This window comes from Meles meles, chromosome 6 (assembly GCF_922984935.1).
Source record: "Meles meles chromosome 6, mMelMel3.1 paternal haplotype, whole genome shotgun sequence".
NCBI classification, from domain to species: domain Eukaryota; kingdom Metazoa; phylum Chordata; class Mammalia; order Carnivora; family Mustelidae; genus Meles; species Meles meles.
This window is the reverse complement of record NC_060071.1, coordinates 105,196,304-105,218,880: the sequence shown is the minus strand read 5'-3', so window position 1 is coordinate 105,218,880 and position 22,577 is coordinate 105,196,304. Positions and strand designations below refer to the sequence as shown.

General features: G+C 40.8%; 1 protein-coding gene across 4 annotated transcripts in view; it reads left to right on the top strand.

Annotated features, from left to right (window-relative positions):
- Positions 1 to 1,070: 1,070 nt before the first annotated feature.
- The window catches only part of FERMT2 (FERM domain containing kindlin 2), a 93,140-nt gene continuing 71,633 nt past the window's right edge, over positions 1,071 to 22,577 (top strand). For 2 of the 4 annotated variants that reach the window (XM_046009407.1, XM_046009406.1), the window contains exons 1-2: positions 1,072 to 1,420; positions 1,822 to 1,987. In XM_046009407.1, the coding sequence (XP_045865363.1) occupies positions 1,831 to 1,987 (157 nt within the window). In that variant the 5' untranslated portion in view covers positions 1,072 to 1,420; positions 1,822 to 1,830. Of the gene's footprint in view, positions 1,421 to 1,821; positions 1,988 to 22,577 lie in introns of all 4 variants that reach the window. The other 2 variants (XM_046009405.1, XM_046009408.1) reach the window with 2 other exon arrangements.

Genomic DNA, 22,577 nt, shown 5'->3' with positions numbered 1-22,577 from the left:
TTTAAAAACTGGGATCTTTTATGGGACCTGACCCATCTTGGTCTTTCTGACCTAAACTTTTTGGGTCATGCGTTTGCCAGCGAGGCAGGTTCCCTGGCTAGCTGTTTCTGAATTGAGGGCAACAGTAAATGGGTGAAGTGGAAGTCAAGTGGGAAGCAGGAGGACCATTTTCTGTTACTAGTCAGTCTCAACAGAGTTCTTTAGCTCTTCTCTGTACCTGCTGGCACCATTCCAGGGCTATTAAAATTCTTTCAAGGTGTGGCTGAGGGTGGGTAGAGGATGTTTAGCCATCTGAAAGCCTTAGTAGACTGCTAGTTCTAAGCTGCATATAAAAATACACAAATACGCAAAGAGCTGGAGCGGCTGGAAAAACAGTTTTTGAGTAAAACTCATTCTACTGCATTTCCTTCCCTCTCAAACAAGAGCATCATAGGGCGTATTTGACTCGCTGCGGGTCGGAGCTTCCGAACGGGTTAAGAGCGCTAGCAAACTCTTGGGAGTCCAGTAGGAGTTGCTGGTTGTGCCGGACATTGCTTGCAAAGCAATTTTTGTGGTTCACCTCCCTCTGGGTTTTCTCATTCTTTTGTGGGATGTTTATGGAGCTGGCCCGGGCATTTATTTTCTAAAGTTTTTACGTCCCAAACCCCTCTCTCCAGCTCCCGGAGTGCGGCACCTCTTCCTGCCCCAAGACTTCTGGACTTGCTCCAGGCGTGGGGAAGGGGCGGGGGACTTTGTTCCCAGAAAACGACCTTGCCCTGGGAATTTCCTGTGACCATTTCTCACCGACAAGCCCCCTCCTCCCGCCGGAAGCACAGACACCCACCGCCATGCGCTCCCGCAAAGTGGGAGACCCGAACGCGAAACGCAGCACCCCCGCGGGAGGCCGCCCGCCCTCCCCTCGCTCCCCCTCCTCAGGTCCCGCCGCCGAGAGCCCGGATGTTGGATTCAATCCCTACGCCCGGTCCTTCATTTCCATAAAAGGGCAGTGGCTCGGCGGGGCTGAGATTGCTGCGCCGCGGGCGCCCCCCGCCTCCCCCGCACAGCTCCCACCCCCGCCGCGCACGCCGCCCCGCCCCCAGCCCGGGAGTGCGCGCGGCCCCCAGCCCGCAGCGCGGCCGCGGGGGACAGTGAGGGACGTGGGTGAGGCGGCCCGACCCGCTCCGGGCGGCTCAGCCGGGCAGAGGAGGAGGGAGCCGGCGCGCCCTCCCAGAGCCGGACTCCGACTGAGGGGGCGGGGAGAGAGGGGTGGAGCGCTGGGAGAGAGGCGAGGGGCCGCGACGACAGGACTCCATTAAGTCGCTCCAGCCGGGAGGCAGCGCTTCGCTGGCTGAGGGGGGAGACCGACGCCGCCGCCCTGCGAGCCGCCGCCCCCGCGCCTGTTGTAGCGCGAACCCCCAGCCGGGAGCGCGAGGAGCCTTCGGTGAGGGGCCGGGATCCGGGCTGGGACCTGAGAGGGAACGCGGGCCGGGAGGAGGAATGTGAAGCCCGCGGGGCGGCGTCTCTTTGGGCCGGGGTGCGGTCTGCAGGCCGGCAGGTGAAGCCCGCGGCGGTCCGCTAGGCGAGAGCCGCTAGGCTGGGGCCGCGCGGGTCGTACGGGCGGCGCCGTGTCCGCCGAGGGCTGCGGCGGGCGGGAGTGCTGGGCGGCCGCCGTGAAGGGCGCGGGGGCGCAGAATCCCGCCAGCGGTCCCGCCCCACCGCTGCTCTCCCGAGTCCTCGGTCTTCCACCTTCTCCCGCGCCGCGGCGGACTCTGTGAGTTCGGTGGGATTTGCCTGCCTTTGGGGGAGTGACGCTTACGAGAGCCATTTCCTCCGTGCTCGCAGGAAGGAGCCATGGCTCTGGACGGGATAAGGATGCCAGATGGCTGCTACGCGGACGGGACGTGGGAACTGAGTGTTCATGTGACGGACCTGAACCGCGATGTCACCCTAAGAGTGACCGGGGAGGTGCACATTGGAGGGGTGATGCTTAAGTTGGTGGAAAAACTTGGTGAGTAGCATCCCAGCCGCGTCTGGATAGATAAACGACCTCCAGACCAAGGCGGCGGGTGGGTGGTGGGGGCTGGTTACGGATGGGGGAGGGGGAGGCTTTTGGAAATCTTGCTTGGCATCCCGCAAATACTTTTCAAAATTGTAAGATCTTTCAGTATTTAAGCAGAAAGACTTTTTTCACATTTCTATCTTGTTTGCGATGTTACTGTTTGAAATTTTCTTAATGTGGTGATTCCAGCCTTCCAATTAATAAATTTAATTATGTAGTGACTGGCGAGAACGCCTTCAGCGACTTCACGTTAGAAGAAATGAGAAAAGGGCGCATTTATGTGGAGAGAGGAAAATTACAGGGCTTGTGGTTATCAGTTACTTAAGTGTACCTGAATGTTGGTACATCTGGTATTGAGGATGATGCAAAGAATTTTTAAAGTATAAATTGCACTGGAAAATGTGCAACTTGCGGCGCCAATATGCAGGTTCTATAGCTGTACTACTACGTGATGGAGCGTATTAAAATGTTCCAGTCATCCTCTGTTAACGAGGGGTGGGGCAGTGTTTGACTATCTATAGTCTGTGCTTTAAATACGCTATTTCGAGTGTTCAGTTGTATAATATTAAGCTCATGAAAGAATGTTGTGCTAAAAAAATGTAATTAAATCGAGATTCATAGTATTTGCTTGGGTATAAATATTACTGCATTGATTTAAAACTGGCTCAGTTTTAAATAATAGGGTATCCAACAGTATGGACTGTAAGAAAGTTCTGTAGTACGAATTTTGGTTCTGATACATTAAATAATTAGCAGTTTTAAGAACCAACTAAAATGATTATATAGATAATTTTATCCCAAGTGAAATGCTGGGAGCTCTGTCTTTCTGAGCTTAACATACCTTTTTTGTGTCATGCAGTTCTGGTAAGGTGATGTATGGCACTGCCTTTTTTTTTTTCTTTTCTTTCTTTTTTTTTTTTTTTGGTCTTTTTGAAACACAGCATTCATTCTTGAAACTACTGTGGAAAAATAGAAAAGTGTTTATCAGGAAACGTATTCCTTAACCATGGGATTGTTGTATACTTGCCATGTAAATCTATGGAACTAGAGTTCCAGTGGCATTTGCAAAATAAGGCAGAATTCATTTAGGTAGATCTTTGTATCTCTACGGGAAGTTTAATTATTGAAGGACCAAAAAGCAGCTCCTTACAGGGTAGACTCTTCTTTGGTCTGTGCATTGTTTGCCTCTCTGAGACATGGCCCAGGAAACCAAGCCCCCCTGAGTAGTCCTTTGAAAATGAGATTTTGCTTATTGTTAATCCAGTTAACTGTTGGTTAACATTGTTCTTATCTGAATTGACTACATCAGTCACTGAAAAATACCCGTGAATCTTTTTTATCCGGCATTAGTGTGGGATTAAGGAAGAAAATAACAAAAAATTTTTATAATGTTTCCTTTGTTTTCAGAGGAAATAAGGATTTGCATCAGAAGTTGCTTATATATGCTAAATGGATCTTAATAATACACTGGTTTCAATAAGATACTTCTTACTGTGAGAAAGGAGCTGTTGAAGGTGATTGAGACAACAATTCTTGAAAACCAGTCTTTATCCGATGAATAAGTAATGTTTCTATATTTATATTGCATTGATTAGAACTGTCTATTACAGAATCACAGGCGTAAATAGAAATATAGAGAATAAACCGTTTGCAGACAGAACTGATGTTAATTTTAAGTGACTATAACCTGAATCTTTTAATGTTGATACATTTAAAATTTTTTATGCAGTGAGAAAGGAGCCCACAAGCCCTGTACGGGGAAACCTTGCATTTTTCTTTAACTGAACCAGTACTGATCTCTTATATTTTGACTTCCAAATAGAAGGTGCTTTTCATCATTATTCTGACTTATCTGTTTGGTACAAGGAGAGCTAAATGATTTTTTGCTTTTGATTTTAGGATTAGGTACTTTGAATGGTAAGCTGTTTTCTTACATATTGGTAAGCGAAAAGAGGAGAAATTCAGTAGGGCAGCATTTAAAGTTTACAAACCTGGGTAGGCAAATTAGAAAGGAATCTTATAATTTTTTTTTTTAAAGATTATTTATTCATTTATTTGACACAGAGAGAGAGATCACAAGTAGGCAGAGAAGCAGGCAGAGAGAGGGGAGGAAGCAGGCTCCCCACTGAGCAGAGAGCCCGACATGGGGCTGGATTCCAGGACTCTGGGATCATGACCCGAGCTGAAGGCAGAGGCCTTAACCCACTGAGCCACCCAGGCGCCCCTAGTTGTTTTTTTTTTTAACGATTTTATTTATTTGACACAGGTCACACGTAGGCAGAAAGGCAGGCAGAGGGAGAGGGGGACTCAATCCCAGGACCCTAAGATCATGACCAAAGCTGTAGGCAGAGGCTTAACCCACTGAGCCACCCTGGCACCCCAGGAACTTTATAATTCTTAAGAGTAGCCTAAAACTGCAGTGGCCTGCCTTTTGAAACACTGAGGTGTGTCACTGAAGGTCTTAAAGGGTGGACTGGGTGGCTGGCTGCTTGTCAGAAACTGCAGTAGATCAGAATAGCTTGCAGGATCTAGAGGATTGGAGGTGTCCATGGCAGAAGGTCTTGTGTTTTGGGATTGCAGAGCGGGGATGGACAATTGACAGAACCTGGTAGCTATGGCCTTGGAACAATTATGGTAACTGGAACAGAAGGTATCACAGGTTTCTTCTTGTTCTGATGAGAATCTGTATGAAAACCAAAAGCACTGAGTTTTAAGGCTTTCTTCCTATGTAATCAGTGATAATAATTATTCCCTGGGGATTGATGGATTCTATGGTGACTCCTTTCAAGACTGTATTAAAATTTTGTATGTGGGGCACTTAGTTGTCTCAATCAGAAGAGTGTGTGACTCTTGATCTCAGTGTCTTCAGTTTAGAGTTCCACACTGGGTGTAGAGATTACTTAAATATTTAAAAAATAAAATTTTGTAAGTATGTACATATATGGGATTTTCTGAGAAGAGGCTTTCTAGCTTTCATTCAATTCTCAAAGAAGCCTTTGATTTAAAAAAAAAAAAAAAAGTTATGACACAGCCTGTGGCTTTGACCCCTGAAGGTTTACTGTGAGTGTATAACGGTCAGATAAGACTTAGGCACTTTAATTAAGCAAGCTAAAAAAGTAAATAATGCTTCCTTAGTATTTGTCAGCAACACTAAAAAGAATATCCTTTAAAATTCAGTTTCTTGGGGTACCTGGGTGGCTTGTTGTTAAGCATCTGCCTTTGGCTCAGGTCATGATCCCAGTGTCCTAGAATCAAGCCCTGTGTAGGGCTCCCTGTTCAGCGGGAAGCCTGTTTCTCCCTCTCCTGCTCTCCCTGCTTGTGTTCCCTCTCTCTCAGTGTGTCTCTCTGTCAAATAAATAAATCTTAAGAAAAAATAAAAAGTAGGGGTGCTTGGGTGGCTCAGTGGGTTAAGCCTCTGCCTTCGGCTCAGGTCATGATCTCAGGGTCCTGGGATCCAGCCCTGCATCAGGCTCTCTGCTCAGCAGGGAGCCTGTTTCCCCTTCTCTCTCTGCCTGCTGTTCTACTTGTGATCTCTCTCTCTCTCTGTCTCTCTGTTAAATAAATAAATCTTAAAAAAAAAAAAAATTCAATTTTTTTTCTTTTCCTTTTTTTTTTGTTTTTAAAAGATTTCTTTATTCATTTGACAGAGAGCACAAGCAAGGGGAGTGGCAGGCAGAGGGAGAAGGAGAGGCAGACTCCCTGATGAGCAGGGAGCCCAATGTGGGGCTTGATACCAGCACCCTGGGATCAGGACTTGAGCCAAAGGCAGATGCTTAACTGATTGAGCCACGCAGATGCCCCCCCCCCCCCACCAGTTTTTTTGGCTTTATTTATTTGTTAGAGCATGTGTGCACACATAAGCTTGGGGAGGGGGGCAGTGGGCAGAAGGAGAAGCAAGCTCCCCACTGAGCAAGGAGCCTGAAGTGGGACTCCATCCCAGGACCCTGGGTTCATGACCTGAGCTGAAGGTAGAAGCTTAACGGACTGAGCCACCCAGGTGTCCCTTTTATTCAGTTGCTTAACAAAAGATCTCTTTGGAGATGTCTAATAGCTATTGAGGAAGAGTGAAAGAAAATTAATGTGTTTTATCTTCAGCTCTATTTTTTGAAATTTCAGTCTTACAAATTCAGTAATAAAAGTAACCATGAGGGGTGCCTGGGTGGCTCAGTCAGTTAAGTGTCTGCCTTCAGAGCAGATCATGATCCCGGGGTCTTCAAGCCCCACATCAGGCTCCCTGCTCAACAGGGAGCCTGCTTCTCCCACTGCCCCTCCCCCTGCTCATGCTTTTTCTCTCTCAAATAAATAAAATCTTTAAAAAAAAAAAAAAAAAAAGGTAACTGAGCACTGTATAATTTTCACCTAGGTCACCAGTTAGCATTTTGCCATTGATTTCTCTGTATACACATACATTTTTTGAACCACTCTCAGTAAGTTGCAGACATCATAACCCTTCATCCCTGAATCCTTAAAATAGGTATTACCTAAGAATGAGGACTTTCTCTTATATTACTTATTTACTTATATTACAGTTATCAAATTCGGGAAATCATTGATTCAGTAGTATTGTGTAATATGCATCTGTGTTTAAATTTGCCACTTGTTCAAGTAATGATCTTTGATTTTTTTTCCATCCAGGATTCCATTCCACATTTAGTTGTCACTAAACTGCTCTTTACTCAGTCTCCTTTAATGTACATAATGGGTACCAAGTATTGCTACTATTTTTAAACATTGTTAGGTATAGCTTTCCCATAATGTTGTCTTCAGACTAGTGGTAGATGCTGATGGGTACACAGAATAATACAAAACAACATCCTGGCCCTAACACTTAACTGGTTTGTATGATCTTTGAACAACTAATCTAACCTTCTGAATGGGTTTTGGCATTTACAAAATGGAAATTAAAAACAACAGCACACTTTCTCATAGGTCTTGGTGAGAATTATATGTGTAAAAATATATAAACTATTAGTGCTATAAAAATGAGAGTGGCTGTTTTCTCAGTGGCATTGAGAGTCCCTGTGTATACTGAACTGGGGAGAAATAAAAGAACTGCTTTTAAAAGGAATTAAAATGTTATCTCAACTATTTAATAGGTTCCAGCTTTGAAACAGAAATGTACTCAGAAGGAGTTTAGTTTGGGACTGCTTTGTGCTCACCCCCTAAACAAAAGGAAAAATAGCTATCATTTCAGCTTTCTCACTTCCAAACACACACCTACTTCTTTAACATAATAAAAGCTATTTAACTGCTATATTCATAGGATTTCTGAAGTTGAATGGACCAATAAGAGGATGATGGTATTACAGAGATTTGAAAAATTTATAACCATGAAGGCTTCAGTAGTAAATTAATTCTTCTTATTAGAGTGGTTTGTTTTTTCAGTTATAACAATGGAATGATATAAATTGTTTTTTTGGCACATGAAAACATTGAGCCCATGTAGGAACTAGGGAAAGTGGTTTCAGAAAAAAGTTAATGTATACAGTATTTTTATTTAAATAACTTCTACTGAAATAAAAATTAATGTTAATGACAAGATATGTTACAAAATGGTATATATGCCCAGTGTGAGTTAAACGAATATTCTAAAGGAAAATTTAAAAATTTTTTAATAGAGATGGGATGTTCTACACTTGGATTTGTGGTTACAAATTCATATCCATTATAATTCATTGCAACAAGTTATTTGTGTAATTGTATTTTTGACTAGTTTTTTTCTTAATACCTAGTTTACTAAGATACAATTTATGTACATTAACATTCATCCTTCTTGGTATAATTTGCTGAGTTTTTCTTTTTTAAGATTTTATTTATTCATTTGAGAGACAGAAGGTGGGGGTGGGGAGCAGAGGGAGAAGCAGACTCCCTGCGGAGCAGGAAGCCAGATGCGGGACTTGATCCCCAGACTCCAGGATTATAATCAGAGCTGAAGGCACTTGCCCAACCAACTGAGCCATCCAGACACCCATAAGGTGCTGAGTTTTAACAAATGTATACCATCATGTTAAACTACCATAATTTGAGCCACTGGGTGGCTCAGTTGTTTAAGCATCTGCTTTTGGCTCAGGTCATAGAGCCCCTCATCAGGCTTTCTGCTCAGTGGATAGTCTGCTTCTCTCTCTCCCTCTGCTGTTCCCCCTGCTGCTCCCCCTGCTTGTGCGCGCTCTCTCTCTCTCTCTGTCAAATAAATAAAGTGTTAAAAAAAAAACTCCATAATTAAGATACAGAACTTATCCAGCACCTGGAGAAGTTTGCTTGTGTTCCCTTATAATCAGCCTATCCCCTTAACCCCAGCTCTTGAAAAACATTGATAGTTAGTCTTTACTACAGTGTCCTCTAAGTGTAACCATAGAGCCTGTAGCTTTGAGTCTGGTGTCTTTCATTTAGCATAATATATTTAGAAAAAAATTTTTTTAGCATAATACACTTAGATTTATCTATGTATCATGAATATAAAAGTAGTTTTTTCTTTTTTTTTTTTTTAAAGATTTTATTTATTTATTTGGCAGACAGAGATCACAAGTAGGCAGAGAGGCAGGCAGAGAGAGAGAGGAGGAAGCTCCCTGCCGAGCAGAGAACCCGATGCGGAGCTCAATCCCAGGACCCTGAGATCATGACCTGAGCCGAAAGCAGAGGCTTTAACCCACTGAGCCACCCAGGTGCCCCAAAAGTAGTTTTTTCTATTGCTGTGTTGTCATTGTATGAATTGTACCAGTTTATCCATTCATCAGTTGAAGGGCGTTTGTGGTGTTTTCCAGCATGGAGAGATTATGAGTAGGGCTGCTGTAAATATTTTCATTTCTCTTGGATAACAGTTGAGTTGGGATTCCTGGATAGTATTCTAGGTATATGCTTATATTTATAAGAAGCTGTCAGCTTTTCCAAAGTGGCCACATTATTTATTTATTTTTTTAAATATTTTATTTATTTGACAGAAATCACAACTAGGCAGAGAGGCAGGCAGAGAGAGAGGAAAGGAAGCAGGCTCCCCGCGGAGCAGAGAACCCGATGTGGGGCTCGATCCCAGGACCCTGAGATCATGACCTGAGTCGAAGGCAGAGGCTTTAACCCACTGAGCCACCCAGGCGCCCCGTGGCCACATTATTTTGCATGCCTGTCTGTGTTGTATGAGAACTGGAAAAAAAAAAAAAGTTTGAGAGTCCAGTTGTTCTGGGTCCTTCCCCAACATTGATATTGTCAGGTTGTCTTTTTATTTTTGTTCAATTTTAGTCAGTCTAATAAGTATGTAGGGGTATCTCATTATGATTTTAATTCACATTTTCTTAATGATTAATGATGGGGAGCTTTTCCATGTGTGTATGACATCTGTATATCCTTTTAGTGAAATGTCTTCATAGATTTTGCCTGTTTTTTTTTCTTTCTTTCCCACCCTACCTCTTTTACCTGTTTTTTGTTTTGTTTCATTTTGTTTTTTTAAAATCTGTGTTGTTTTCTTACTGAGTTTTGGGTATTCTTTTTTTTTTTTTTTTTAAGATTTTATTTATTTATTTGACAGAGAGATCACAACTAGGCAGAGAGGTAGGCAGAGAGAGAGGGGGAAGCGGGCTCTCTGCTCATGCGGGGCTCAATCCCAGGACACTGGGATCATGACCTGAGCTGAAGGCAGAGGCTTATTAACCCACTGAGTCACCCAGGCACCTGAGTTTTGGGTATTCTTTATATATGTTTTAGATACAAGTCTTTTTTTTTTTTTTAATATTTTATTTATTTGACAGAGAGAAATCACAAGTAGGCAGAGAGGCAGGCAGAGAGAGAGGAGGAAGCAGGCTCCCCGCGGAGCAGAGAGCCTGATGCGGGGCTCGATCCCAGGACCCTGGGATCATGACCTGAGCTGAAGGCAGAGGCCTTAACCCACTGAGCCACCCAGGTGCCCCTAGATACAAGTCTTTTATCGGATACATGTTTTGCAGTACTTCCTTCTAGTCGATGGCTTAATTACTTCATTTTCTTAACACAGTGTATTTCAAAGAGCAGAAGTTCTTAATTTTGATGAAGCCCATTTACCAATTTTTTTCTTCTGGATTGCCCTTTTTTTTTTTTTTTAAAGATTTTATTTATTTGACAGACAGAGATCACGAGTAGGCAGAGAGGCAGGCAGAGAGAGAGAGGAAGGGAAGCAGACTCCCCGCTGAGCGGAGAGCCCGATGCGGGGCTCGATCCCAGGACCCTGAGATCATGACCTGAGCCGAAGGCAGCAGCTTAACCCACTGAGCCACCCAGGCGCCCTGGATTGCCCTTTTTAATAAGAAACTTGCCTAATCTGAGATGTCCAATGAAAACCAATTTGTTATTAATCTTCTAAAAAAACTTAGATTTTTAGAACTTCAGTTGTAAATATTGACTATAATGAAGCATCTTTGAATAATAAAAGAAAATTTTCAGGGTTTATTTTATTTTTTTTTTTTTAAGATTTTTATTTATTTGAGAGAGAGAGACAGAGATAGCAAGAAAGAGCGTGAGCAAGAAGAGGGAGAAACAGGCTCCTTGCTGAGCAGGGAGCCTGATGGAGGGCTCCATCCCAGGACCCCAGGATCATGATCTGAACTAAAGGCAGACACTTAAATGTACTGAGCCACCCAGGTGCCCCAAGTTTTGGGGTTTAATGTTACAGGAATGTTACAGAAAGAATTAGGTCTGGGTTCTAATCCTGCCCTACCGCTGAGTAGCTGTGTGATCATTTTTTTTTCTTTTTTCTTTTTTTCAGTCAGAGTTTTCAGTGTTGAGAATCCCAGTTTCTTTATCTGTATAGTATAGATAAACACAGAATAAGTCTTCCTTTAAATTTATTTTCTTCTCTTTGTAATTTTATTAGAGTTCTTCGAACATTGCTTTTTAAATGTGATAACTTTTCAAACTAGATGATACAGCATTCTAAGATAGTCCTGTTGTAGATGGTCTGCTTTCCTTCACTGAGACTATTATACTGTTTATTCGTAGTAACACTGCTGGAGTGACCTGGTAAAATGTTTTGAAAACTAAATCATCTGGTATTTTCTCTCATTTCAATACTTCTTACATATGTGAATTCACGAATAAGTGAATTAGTATAAATAAAAGAAGAAGATAAGCAGTAAATGATTAAAATGTGAAGTTTGCATTTAGATTTTCTTTCATGATTCATGTTTTTTTTCCTTTTCTCCCATGATTCATGTTTTTGGAGTTGATTATCTACTATTGAGTTGTATAAGAACCAGCAACCCTCAGTATTTCCTTGGACAACCTGTATACACTTTTCAGTATTAGGAAGCTGGTAACCTCCAGTACAGAGGAGGTGAAATCTGCTTTAGAATCTCTTGTGAATCTTTTCTCAGATATTTATCTTATTTTTATATTATGCTGTAACTAAAAACTGTATCAGGTATTTTAATGATTGTGATTTCAAGGCATCAGTGTAATGATGATTTAGATATCCTTTTCATAGTGGAACACTCAGAATTGTGAATAAAACACCAATAAAGGGCCAGCATTATTGATGATAGATGAAGCTGTCTATTGGAAAATTACCTCCCAGCTTAATATTCCTTAATATAGTTCCTGAATTTCCTAACTTTTGAAATTAAAAAGCAGGTGATTGCTATTAACCAATTTACAGTTTCAGGCAGGGTGTTGAATTCTGTGGCTGTGAGAGAATGCTCTTGTTGGGGAGAATGATTGGGATGGGAGATAGCCTATTGGTGTGACAGCCCTGACTTTATTCTACTTGTACAGCCGTGTGCTGGGTGACCTACCTGGTCTGTGCTTCTGGTTGCTTGGCTATGAATTAGGGATAATAATAGTAACTTTATCATAGCATTATTAAAGGATTAAGTTAGTTAATAAATATGAAGTGTTTCAGAATAGCTTTTGTAAATATACTGATGATGATTATAGTCTGGACTATTTTAGTGGTGAGTAAATTTTTCCCTTTTACTGAACTAGAGAAATAAGGCTATTTTATAAAAGATTGAGAAAGTATCTTTTTAAAAGGGAGGCCAAATAGTACTAACTTATTCACTACAATATTAGGAATGTATTTTGACTTTATTGTGCTACCTTGTATCACTATATAATATAGTAATATTATAAAGAAGTTATGACAACAATGTATTAGAAGCAGTAGATTTTATGCTCTAATATATACAAAATTATAGATAAACTATGCTACAACGAAGGTATTTCCAGTAAATTTAATTTCTGGTTTAGGCAGATGCCTTCTTTAAAAGGTAAATTTTGTTAGTGTTTAAGAACTTAGTCTAAGACATGGCTCCTTATGGTTATGTTGTAACCTTGGTAGTTCTTTAACTTCTGATTATTTAGTGTCACTTAACCTTAGTTTACTTAAATGTTTCTTGGAGTTAATTATAAAAACTAAGATGTTAAGAGGATTAACAGAATCCCTGGTAATTAGTAGAATGGTTAGGAAGAGCTCAATAAAATGTTATCTTCAGTTATACTTCAAATACTATGTAAACCTAAATAAAATGTAAACTTGAATTGTAGATTGAAGCAGTCTAATTTATTTTCATTGTAGACTGAAGCAGCCTATCTAATTTGTTTTCATTGTATTTATGTAGTATTTAACCAGAAACCCCTTCTTATTTTCTTGCTTTTGTAAATTTTGTTGAGTGGTTCTAAACTCTCTGAATACATTACCTGAAGCCAGACTGCCTGGGTTTGAATACCAACTTTACTTCCCGTAAGCTTTGTGACCTTGTGCCAAATTATTTAAACACTGCGTGGCTTGGTTTCCTTACAAGTAAAATGGGGGTAATAATATATTTACCTTAAGGGTTTGAGGGTTAAATGAATGTATATGTTTAAAGTACTTAGAACAGTTCTTGGCACGTACTGATTATAGCACGTACTAGTTGTTATAATGTTATTGAGGATCCTAATGGACCTCTGGAATATCTCACTACTAAGTATCTTACCTCATGCGTTTGAGGAATAAATAAAATGCCTTGGGGCACCTGGGTGGCTCAGTGGTTTAAGCCGCTGCCTTCGGCTCAGGTCATGATCTCGGGGTCCTGGGATCGAGCCCCGCATTGGGCTCTCTGCTCAGCAGGTAGCCTGCTTCCCTTCCTCTCTCTCTCTCTCTCTGGCTGCTTCTCTGCCTACCTGTGATCTCTGTCTGTCAAATAAATAAATAAAATCTTAAAAAAAAAAATAAAATGCCTTAACTCAGACTAGGAAGGAAACACTTTAGAGTGAGATGGGACATTTGTGTGTAAACATTCCTGTATAAAAATAGTTCTGTATACTCACTGTATTTTTGATAGGTTATAGAGGTATATAGCAGGACACTTCTATGGGAATAGAAAAGGTAGATGTACTTGATCTCATCAAGAGCAGCAGCAGCAAATGTTTATGGAGGGCCAAGCATTATATTAGGTAATGGGGCATAGTCCCTGCTTAAAATGTGAGCAGCTTTCTAGTACCAAAATGAAAACGGAAGATTGCTTTGAGTTAATGGTCTCGTTGTGAAGTGCCAAAGAAAAGTATGGGAAGATGATGGAGATTTAGAGGAATGAGCAGTGACTGGTCTTATTTGAAGAGGGCCAGGGTGAAAAGTTAGGAAGAAAGACATTCCAGATTGCAACCGCACTGTTTATGGTGCATTGGATAATAGCTTGGAAAAGTGAAAGATAAGATTGTAGAGAGGAAGGGTGAAAGTTCAGTAAGTGAGGAGATGATATTCTATTATTCCTTCACTCACCCACTTAATATTTTAATTTTTAAAAATTTTTTTTATTTTTAAAAGATTTTATCTATTTATTGGACAGAGACATAGCGAGAGAGGGAACACAAGCAGGGGGAGTGGGAGAGGGAGAAGCAGGCTTCCTGCGGAGCAGGGAGCCTGATGTGGGGCTAGATCCCAGGACCCTGGGATCATGACCCCAGCCAAAGGCAGGTGCTTAATGACTGAGCCACCCAGGTGCCCCCCACCCCCGCTTAGTATTTTTAAATGAGTACATGCTGAATGCTAGACAGTGTGCAATGAATGGGAGAGACAGGAAGTGAAGAAAATTCATTCCTTATTCTCATCTTATAGTCATAGGGACAAGACAGTCTTTAAATAGGTAATTGCTATAATGTGATGAGTATCATAATTGAAATAGTTACAGAAGTATCTACTGGGGAATGAGAACTGGTGTATAGGGAAGGATTTTTGGAGGAAATTACTTTGACCTTGAGAGTTCAAGGTGGAGTGGTAATTAGCCAAATGTAGGCAGAGGATGTTAGCTTAGGGCGTGGGATGGAAGAACAACAGGTTGGGAGAAATTGAGAAGCCCCAGCTTGAGAGGTAGAGTGAGGGAGGGTGGCCATTTGAGGAACTGAAAGAAGTCTGATGAAGAGCAGTCCTAGGGAATCAGTGGCTTGATAGGCTTAAGAAATGAGCTTAAGAAGTAAGTGCTTAAAATGCTTTATAAACCAGGTTTAAAAGATTTTAGCATTACATATGCTAAGAGCTATCAGATACCAATAAAAAATTTAAACAGGGAGAGACATCAGAGTTTTAAAATTTGAAGCTCAAGTATATATAAGTCAGTAACATAAGATATAAGCAATAATAAGCCTCTTGGATTCCAAGAAATATTTATTTCAGTAGTCTGCACTTTTGTCCCATATTAAGATATACAAGTACTTTCTGAGATAAATTTACCATGCCAAAACCAATACAGTATTCTCACTAAATTACTTCTTTTTTGAATTATAGAATAGTTAGTGCTTTGATCACTTTTTTTTTTTTTTTTTAAGATTTATTTCACTGAGAAAAAGCAAGAGCCTGTGCATGGGATGGGGCGTGGGGGGGAGTAGAGGAAGAGGGAGAGAGAATCTGAAGCAGACTACCCCACTGACTGTGGAGCCCAACATGGGGTTCAATCTCATGACCCTGAGATTAGACCTGAGCTGAAAGCAAAAGTCAGAAGCTTAACCGACTCCTTCACCCACGTGCCCTGATCACCTTTAAAAGACAAATCCAGGGGGTGCCTGGGTGGCTCAGTGGATTAAGCCACTGCCTTCGGCTCAGGTCATGATCTCAGGGTCCTGGGATCGAGCCCCGCATCGGGCTCTCTGCTCCGTGGGGAGCCTGCTTCCTCCTCTCTCTCTGCCTGCCTCTCTGCCTACTTGTGATCTCTCTCTGTCAAATCAATAAATAAAATCTTTAAAAAAAAAAAAGACAAATCCAGTTAGTACTCTGTGAGTCAAATACTAATTGGTGAGTTCAACCCTGATGTTACTTTTTGGTATTTCATGGACTTGCCAATCCAATCTCCTAGGAACTAAGCCAAGTTGAACCAAATTAGTATTATGCCTCCTAGATTGGATAGAAAGTTATCCACCCTCTGGAAATGAATAATTGGCATACCTTCTGTGTGTGGGCATTCTGTAATCGAATGCATGGTTTATGTGATCTGATAAAGCTTATCAACTACTTTGGGTTAGTCTATTTTGTAGTATCAAATAAATTGAAATTGACAGATATTATTTTGGTCTTGTGAATAACTTCATAAGGGAATTTGTAAGTTAATTGATTTTTTTTTCTTTTTGTAAGATTTAATTATTTTTTTAGAAAGAGTGTGCACAAGCAGGGGGCGGGCAGAAGGTGAAGGAGAGAGAGAAACTCAGGCAGAGTTCCCACTGAGCACAGAGCCCATCACGGGCTTGGTCTCACTACCCTGAGATCACGACCTGAGCTGAAATCAAAATTGGATGCTCAACCAGGTGAGCGCCCCAATTTTGTTTTGTTTTGTTTTGATGAATTCCTAAATTTTTAATAATTAGCTATATCAAAGATATACTAATTTGTCACTTTTTTATCATTTTAGGTTCTAAGTGTTTCTATAAACAGTCAATCCATCTGCTTTAGTCAGTCATTGAAGCCTTAATGTAAGAATAGTTTTTTAAGTTTAAAATTGAATGGGGGTACTTCAATTGAAATATATGGCAGTTTGAATGATGTATAAACTTTGAAGCAGTTTACAGCATCTGCTAACAGATTAAAAATATTTTTAAGGGTTTTTTTTTTTTTTTTTAAGATTTTATTTATTTATTTGACAGACAGAGATCACAAGTAGGCAGAGAGGCAGGCAGAGAGAGGAGAAGCAGGCTCCCCAGTGAGCAGAGAGCCCGATGCGGAGCTCGATCCCAGGACCCTGAGACAGTGACCTGAGCTGAAGGCAGAGGCTTAACCCTCTGAGCCATCCAGGCACTCCAAGGGTTTATTTTTTAATTTTTAAAAGATTTTATTTATTTGAGAGAGAGAAAAAGAACAGAGAGAGAGAGGGGGAAGAGGACTCCCTGTTGAGCAGAGAGCCCGACGCAGGGCTTGAGATCATGACCTGAGCCAAAGGCAGATGCTCAACTGACTGAGTCACCCAGGTGCCCCCAGATTAAAAACATTTTAAAAAGAATATGACACACCAGATAGATTTTTGGAAACCATCAGTACTTTGCACACTTTCAGTATACACATTTCAGTTAGCACAGTTCAGTTAAGTCGCATTAGTCATCCAACAATAGGATTTATATTTTAGTTACCACCATACTTGATGAATAATTGCATGAAGTGAAAACTCCTCATTTTTCAGTCCCTAGCTCATTGTGTAAATTACAGATGTACATCGTGACTAGTGACCAGTCATGTTACTTATTTCAGAGTCTGCCCATGATTTGTCACTTGTGTATTTGTTACACACTTCATACATAGACAAGCAAAGTGTAGCTGTGTTGCCTCTGTCTCCTGCTGATAAACTCATGAGCTATTCAAAAAAAAAAACCCAGATCATTGAAAGAGGAAATTGCCAACAAAGATAAATGTGCAGCAAAGAAACAAAAAATGGTAATATCAGACGTAAAATTTGAATCAAACGTAGATGGGGAGTTACAGAAGAAATAACTCACTATGGCTGTTGTCATTGGAGAGATTAGGTATGCAACCAAAAGGATTTAGTAAAGGCAGATTTATTGACTTAAGTGAGGAAAATGGTGTGACAAAAAGGATGAAGATGTCTCACAGAAAGTGATACCAGGGGGTGCCTGGGTGGTTCAGTGGGTTGAGCCTCTGCTTTAGGCTCAGGTGATGATCTCAGGGTCCTGGGATCAAGCCCCAAGTCGGACCCTCTGCTCAGCGGGGAGCCTGCTTCCCCACCTCTCTCTGCCTGCCTCTCTGCCTATTTGTGATCTCTCTCTCTCTCTCTCAAATAAGTAAATAAAATCTTAAAAAAAAAAAAAAAGTGATACCAGAAAAAAGAAATTGTGAAGAAACTCTCAGGGATATTTTATGGCTCCGAAAGTGCAAAGGAATCTAAAATGGGAGTCAGCCCAAACTTAGGAGTACAATTTGTCAAGGCATAAGTAAGCACTACTTAAACTACTCTTGATTAAACTTTTTTTTTTTTTTTTTTTTTTTAAAGCTTAAGGGACTGAGCCACCCAGGGGTCCCACCAAATTTACATTTTTGCAAAAATGCCAAGTAGTCTAGGAAGGAGATGTTGAGGACATGAAGTAGGGCAGTGTAAAAGGAGAGGAAATAAATTCAGCAGCTGCTTAAAAGGTAAATTACAAGAAAAACTGGAGAGGAAGAAACAGAATAGGACTTGAGATACATTCAACTTCAACGATTTAAAGGGTAAGCCAATATAATTTTTATGTATATGATCTTAGTGTAGTCTTCCCTTGATTTGTTGGTTGGGGTGGGGTGGGTTGAGGGACAGTTTCTGAATTATGAAATATTTCCGTGCTTCAAATAGCCAGTGGGTTGTTGTTTTGTTTTGTTTTCCATTTTATTGATTACCAAAAGAATATGTTCACTAAGTCAGTGTTGGGACTTTCTTTAAGTGGTCTGTTTCTGGTTTTCATAACTGTGGAAAATCAGGAATATTCTTCTGTCTAGTATGTATGATGCCTATATTATAGAAATTTTGCGTAAGTCTTAGTTGATGTAGTGATATTTGTAGAATGCACTTTTCAGAATTCTGTTGTTAAAGGGTAGTTCTGGTAGTGGGGAGGGTCATCCTTCTAAAATAAGGTTAAGAATGATTTAGACTCTTGAGCCTTAAGGAAGAGAGGAAATGACTTGGAGGGTATTCCAATTATTTTTAGATGATAGACTTCTTTTTATAGTAATATAAATCTAAAATATGAAACAAAAAGTTGTTAAATTACTTTTCTGGGGGCGCCTGGGTGACTCAGTTAGGTGTCCACTCTTCAGCTCAGGTCATGATATCAGGGTTGTAAGATCATGCCCCAAGTTGGGCTCCATGCCAGTTGTGGAGCCTGCTTAAGATTCTCTCTTTCCTCCATCTGTCCCCATCCGCCCCTCACCACTCGTGTTCGTTATCTCTTAAGGAAATGAAAAAAATTATTTTTCTATATTGTTTCTTTGCAGTTTATATGTTAGTGTTTTTCACTTGTTTTAAACTCATCTTAATTTTCCTTATTAGTATATACATCCTTGAAATACTTATATAGCTGCTAACAGTAACTGTTTTGAATTTTACAGGAATATCTCAAAGATAATTGCTGGTTTGGTTCCAGACCACTGCAATAAAGCAAATATTTCAATAAAGCAAGTCAAATGAATTTTTTAATTTCCCAGTGCATACAAAAGTTATGTTTACATTATACTGAAGCCAAGTGTGCAATAATAGCATTATGTCTAAAAAAATATATACATACCTTAATTTAAAAATACTTTTATTTCTAAAAATGCTAACCATCTGAGCTTTCAGGAAGTCATAATCTTTTTTGCTTGGGGAGGGTCTTGCCTTGATGTTGATGGCTACTGACTGGTCAGGGTGATGATTGCTGAAGGTTGGGGTGGTTGTGGCCACATTTAATTTCTTTCTTTTTTTTTTTTTTTTATTGGAGAGAGAGAGAGAGAGCAAGCAAGCGAGCACAGGCAGACAGACTGACAGGCAGAGGCAGAGGGAGAAGCAGGCTCCCTGCCAAGCAAGGAGCCCGATGTGGGACTCGATCCCAGGACGCTAGGATCATGACCTGAGCCGAAGGCAGCTGCTTAACCACCTGAGCCACCCAGGCGTCCCCACATTTAATTTCTTAAAATAAGACAATGAAGTTTGCCTCATTGATTGACCCTTCCTTTCATGAATAATTTCTCTGTAGCATACAATACTATTTGATAGCATTTTATTCATAGTAGAACTTCTTTCAAAATTGGAGTCTGTCCTCTCAAACCCTCCTGCTGCTTTATCAACTGAGCTTATGTCATGTTCTAAATACCTTGTTGTCATTTCGTTTTCACAGCATCTTCAGGAATAAATTTCACATCAGAAAAAAAAAAACACTTTCTTTGCTCCTGCATAAGAAACAGCTCCTCCTCTGTTCAGGTTTTATCCTAAGGTTGCAGCAACTCAGTCCCATCTTCATGTTCCACTTCTAATTCTACTTCTCTTGCTGTTTCCACTGCATCTTCAGTTACTTCCTCCACTGAAGTCTTGAACTCCTCAAAGTCATCTGTGAGGATTAGATTTCACTTTTTTCCAAACTCCATGTTTATACTTTGACCTCTTACCATGAATCAGGAATGTTCTTAATGGCATCCAGAATGGTGAATCCTCTCTAGAAGATTTTCAGTTAACCTTGACCACATCCATCAGAAGAATCACTGTCCATGGCAACATTAGCTCTGTGAGATGTATTTGTTAAATAATAAGACTTGAGGAGAGATTACTCCTCCCTTGATTCATGGACTACAGAGTGGATGTTGTATTAACAGCCTTGAAAACAACATTAATCTCATTGTACTTCTCTATCAGAGCTCTTGGATGACCGGGTATATTTTCAGTGAGCAGTAATATTTTTTTTTTTTTTTTTTTTTAAAGATTTTATTTATTTATTTGACAGAGAGAGATCACAAGTAGGCAGAGAGAGTGAGAGGAAAGCAGGCTCCCTGCTGAGCAGAGAGCCCGATGTGGGACTCGATCCCAGGACCCTGAGATCATGACCTGAGCTGAAGGCAGCGGCTTAAACCACAGAGCCACCCAGGCGCCCCGAGCAGTAATATTTTGAAAGGAATCGCTCTTTCTGAACAGTAGGTCTCAATAGTGGGCTTAAAATATTCATTAAACCATATTGTAAATGGATGTGCTGTCGTCCAGGCTTCTTTGTTCCATTTATAGAGCACAGGCAGAGTGGAGTTAGAGTAATTCTTGAGAGCCCTAGGGATTTTTGGAGTAGGCTGTGAGCATTGGCTTCCACTAAAAATCACCAGCTACATTATGTAGCCCCTAACAAGAAAGTCTGTCCTTTGAAGCTAGGCATTGACTTGTCTCTAGCTATGGAAGTTTTAGAAGGTGTCTTCTAATATAAGGCTGTTTTGTCTATGTTGAAAATTTGTTTAGTGTAGCCATCTTAATTAGTGATCTTGCCTAGACCTTCTTGGTAATTTGCTACAGCTTCTACATCAGCACTTGCTGCTTCACTTTGTACTTTCATGTTCTAGAGATGGCTTCTTTCCTTAAACCTCTTGAACCAACTTCTGCTAGCCTCAGATTTTTCTGCTGCTTCCTCATCTCTTTCAGCCTTAGAATAGAAGATTTAGGGCCTTACTCTGAATTAGGCTTTGGCTTAAGGGAATGCTGCATTTGGTTTGGTCTTATATCCAGACCACTAAAACTTTTTTCATATCAGTAATAAACTTGTTTCACTTTCTCTTCATTCATTCCTGTGTTCAGTGGAGTAGCGCTTTTCTTTCGAGAACTTTTCCTCTGCGTTACAAGTTGGCTGTGTGTGCAAGAGGCCTAGTTTTCAGCCTGTCTCCGCTTTCAACACTAGGCTTTTGATTTAAACTGGGAGATGTGCAATTCCTTTTTCACTTGGATATTTAGAGGCCATAACAGGGTTGTTAATTGGCCTAATTTCAATATTTTGTCTCAGGGAATAGGGAGGCCTGAGGAGAAGGAAGGAGATGGGGGAATGGCCAGCCAGTAGAGCAGTCAGAACACACACCAGCCACCTTTATCAATTAAGTTTGCCATCATATGGGCATGGTAGTGGTACCCCAAAATAATTATACAGTAGTAACATAGGAGGTCACTGATCACAGATCACTGTAACAAATATAATGAGAAATTTTGAAATGTAGAAATTTACTGAAAAGTGACACAGAGACGTAAAGTGGGCAAATGCTATGGGAAAAATGACACAGATAGACTTGCTTGACACAAGGTTACCATAAAACTTCAATCTGTAAAAAAAATGCAGTGTCTGCAAATAGCGCCAAAGCAAAGTACAATAAAATGAGGTATGCTTGTAGTTGCTACCATTAAATCTGTTAAAGACATGCATAGTTTAAATATTCCTTCATTCATGTTTGGTGTTCAGAGAGTGACCTGATGAGAGAGACATGTAGTTTTGGCTGGTTCTAGGCAGGGCCTCTTAAGATGAGCTCCTCCCTCACTTGAATTACGGTTTCCATGGTGTAGTTCATAAATTTCTGGTGTAATTTGTCTTTCTTAGTATACATCTTGAATTGATTAGCTTAGTGATGAACTGGTAAATGTGTGGTAGGAGATGGAGTCCATTTTATATTAATAAATGGATATTCCAGTAGACAGATAATATTGGAACAAAGAAATGGAATCGTTTGAATGACTGTTTCAACATAGGTCTTGGAGACCCAAATGAAATAGCAGTCTCTCTGGTGACAAGGTTTTTCTGTGCTTGCCAGACAGGGTTTATTTTGGGCAGAGCTGGATGAATATAAATATAGTCTGTGAACTCATTTTTTCGTGCTGATCACTTATTCAGTTGACAGATACCTGTGTGAACTGAATTCTGATCACACCTCTGCCACTGAGGAACTGTGGGGGCTCAAGCAAGTCATTAGCCCCACTGAACCTGGATTCATTATCTAGAGGAAGACTTTAGATTGGGTTGATTTCTAAGTATATTTTCAGGTCCCAGTTCACAGAAGCTTCATAGCATCACTCTATAGTGGATGTGCACAGACTAAGCAAGTTGCACTAAGATCTGGTGAAGTCAGACTCAGTGGAACGTTTGTTGAAACTCTCACCAGAATATTAGTCTCAGCTGCAGCCCTTTGCCTTTGAGATTTCTTGAAATTGGGGCACCTGGCTGGCTCAAACGTTGGAGCTTGCAACTCTTGATCTCCGGGTTGTGAGTTGAATGACACCTCACCTTGAGCATAGAGCCTTTAAAAAACAACGAAGATTTCTTGAAATCTACCACGTAATAGTGCTCTTACCAGTGCAGGTCACTTAGCTTTGAGGTAGGAAAGGCAGGTGCTAAGGAAGGGAAGGGAGGAAATAAAATCCTCATGTGAAAGCATATCTCACTTCTCATTGCTCCCTCTGGCAAGACCTGGTATTTCCACTCTGGGTTGTTTTGTTTTTTGTTTGTTTGTTTGTTTTTTTAATTTTTAAAAATATTTTTATTTATTTGAGAGAGAGAGAGCATGAGAGAGCGAGCTAGATCATAAGAAAGGGGAGGAGTAAAGGGAGAAGCAGACTCCCCAGTGAGCAGGGACTCCGCTGTGGGGTTCCATCCC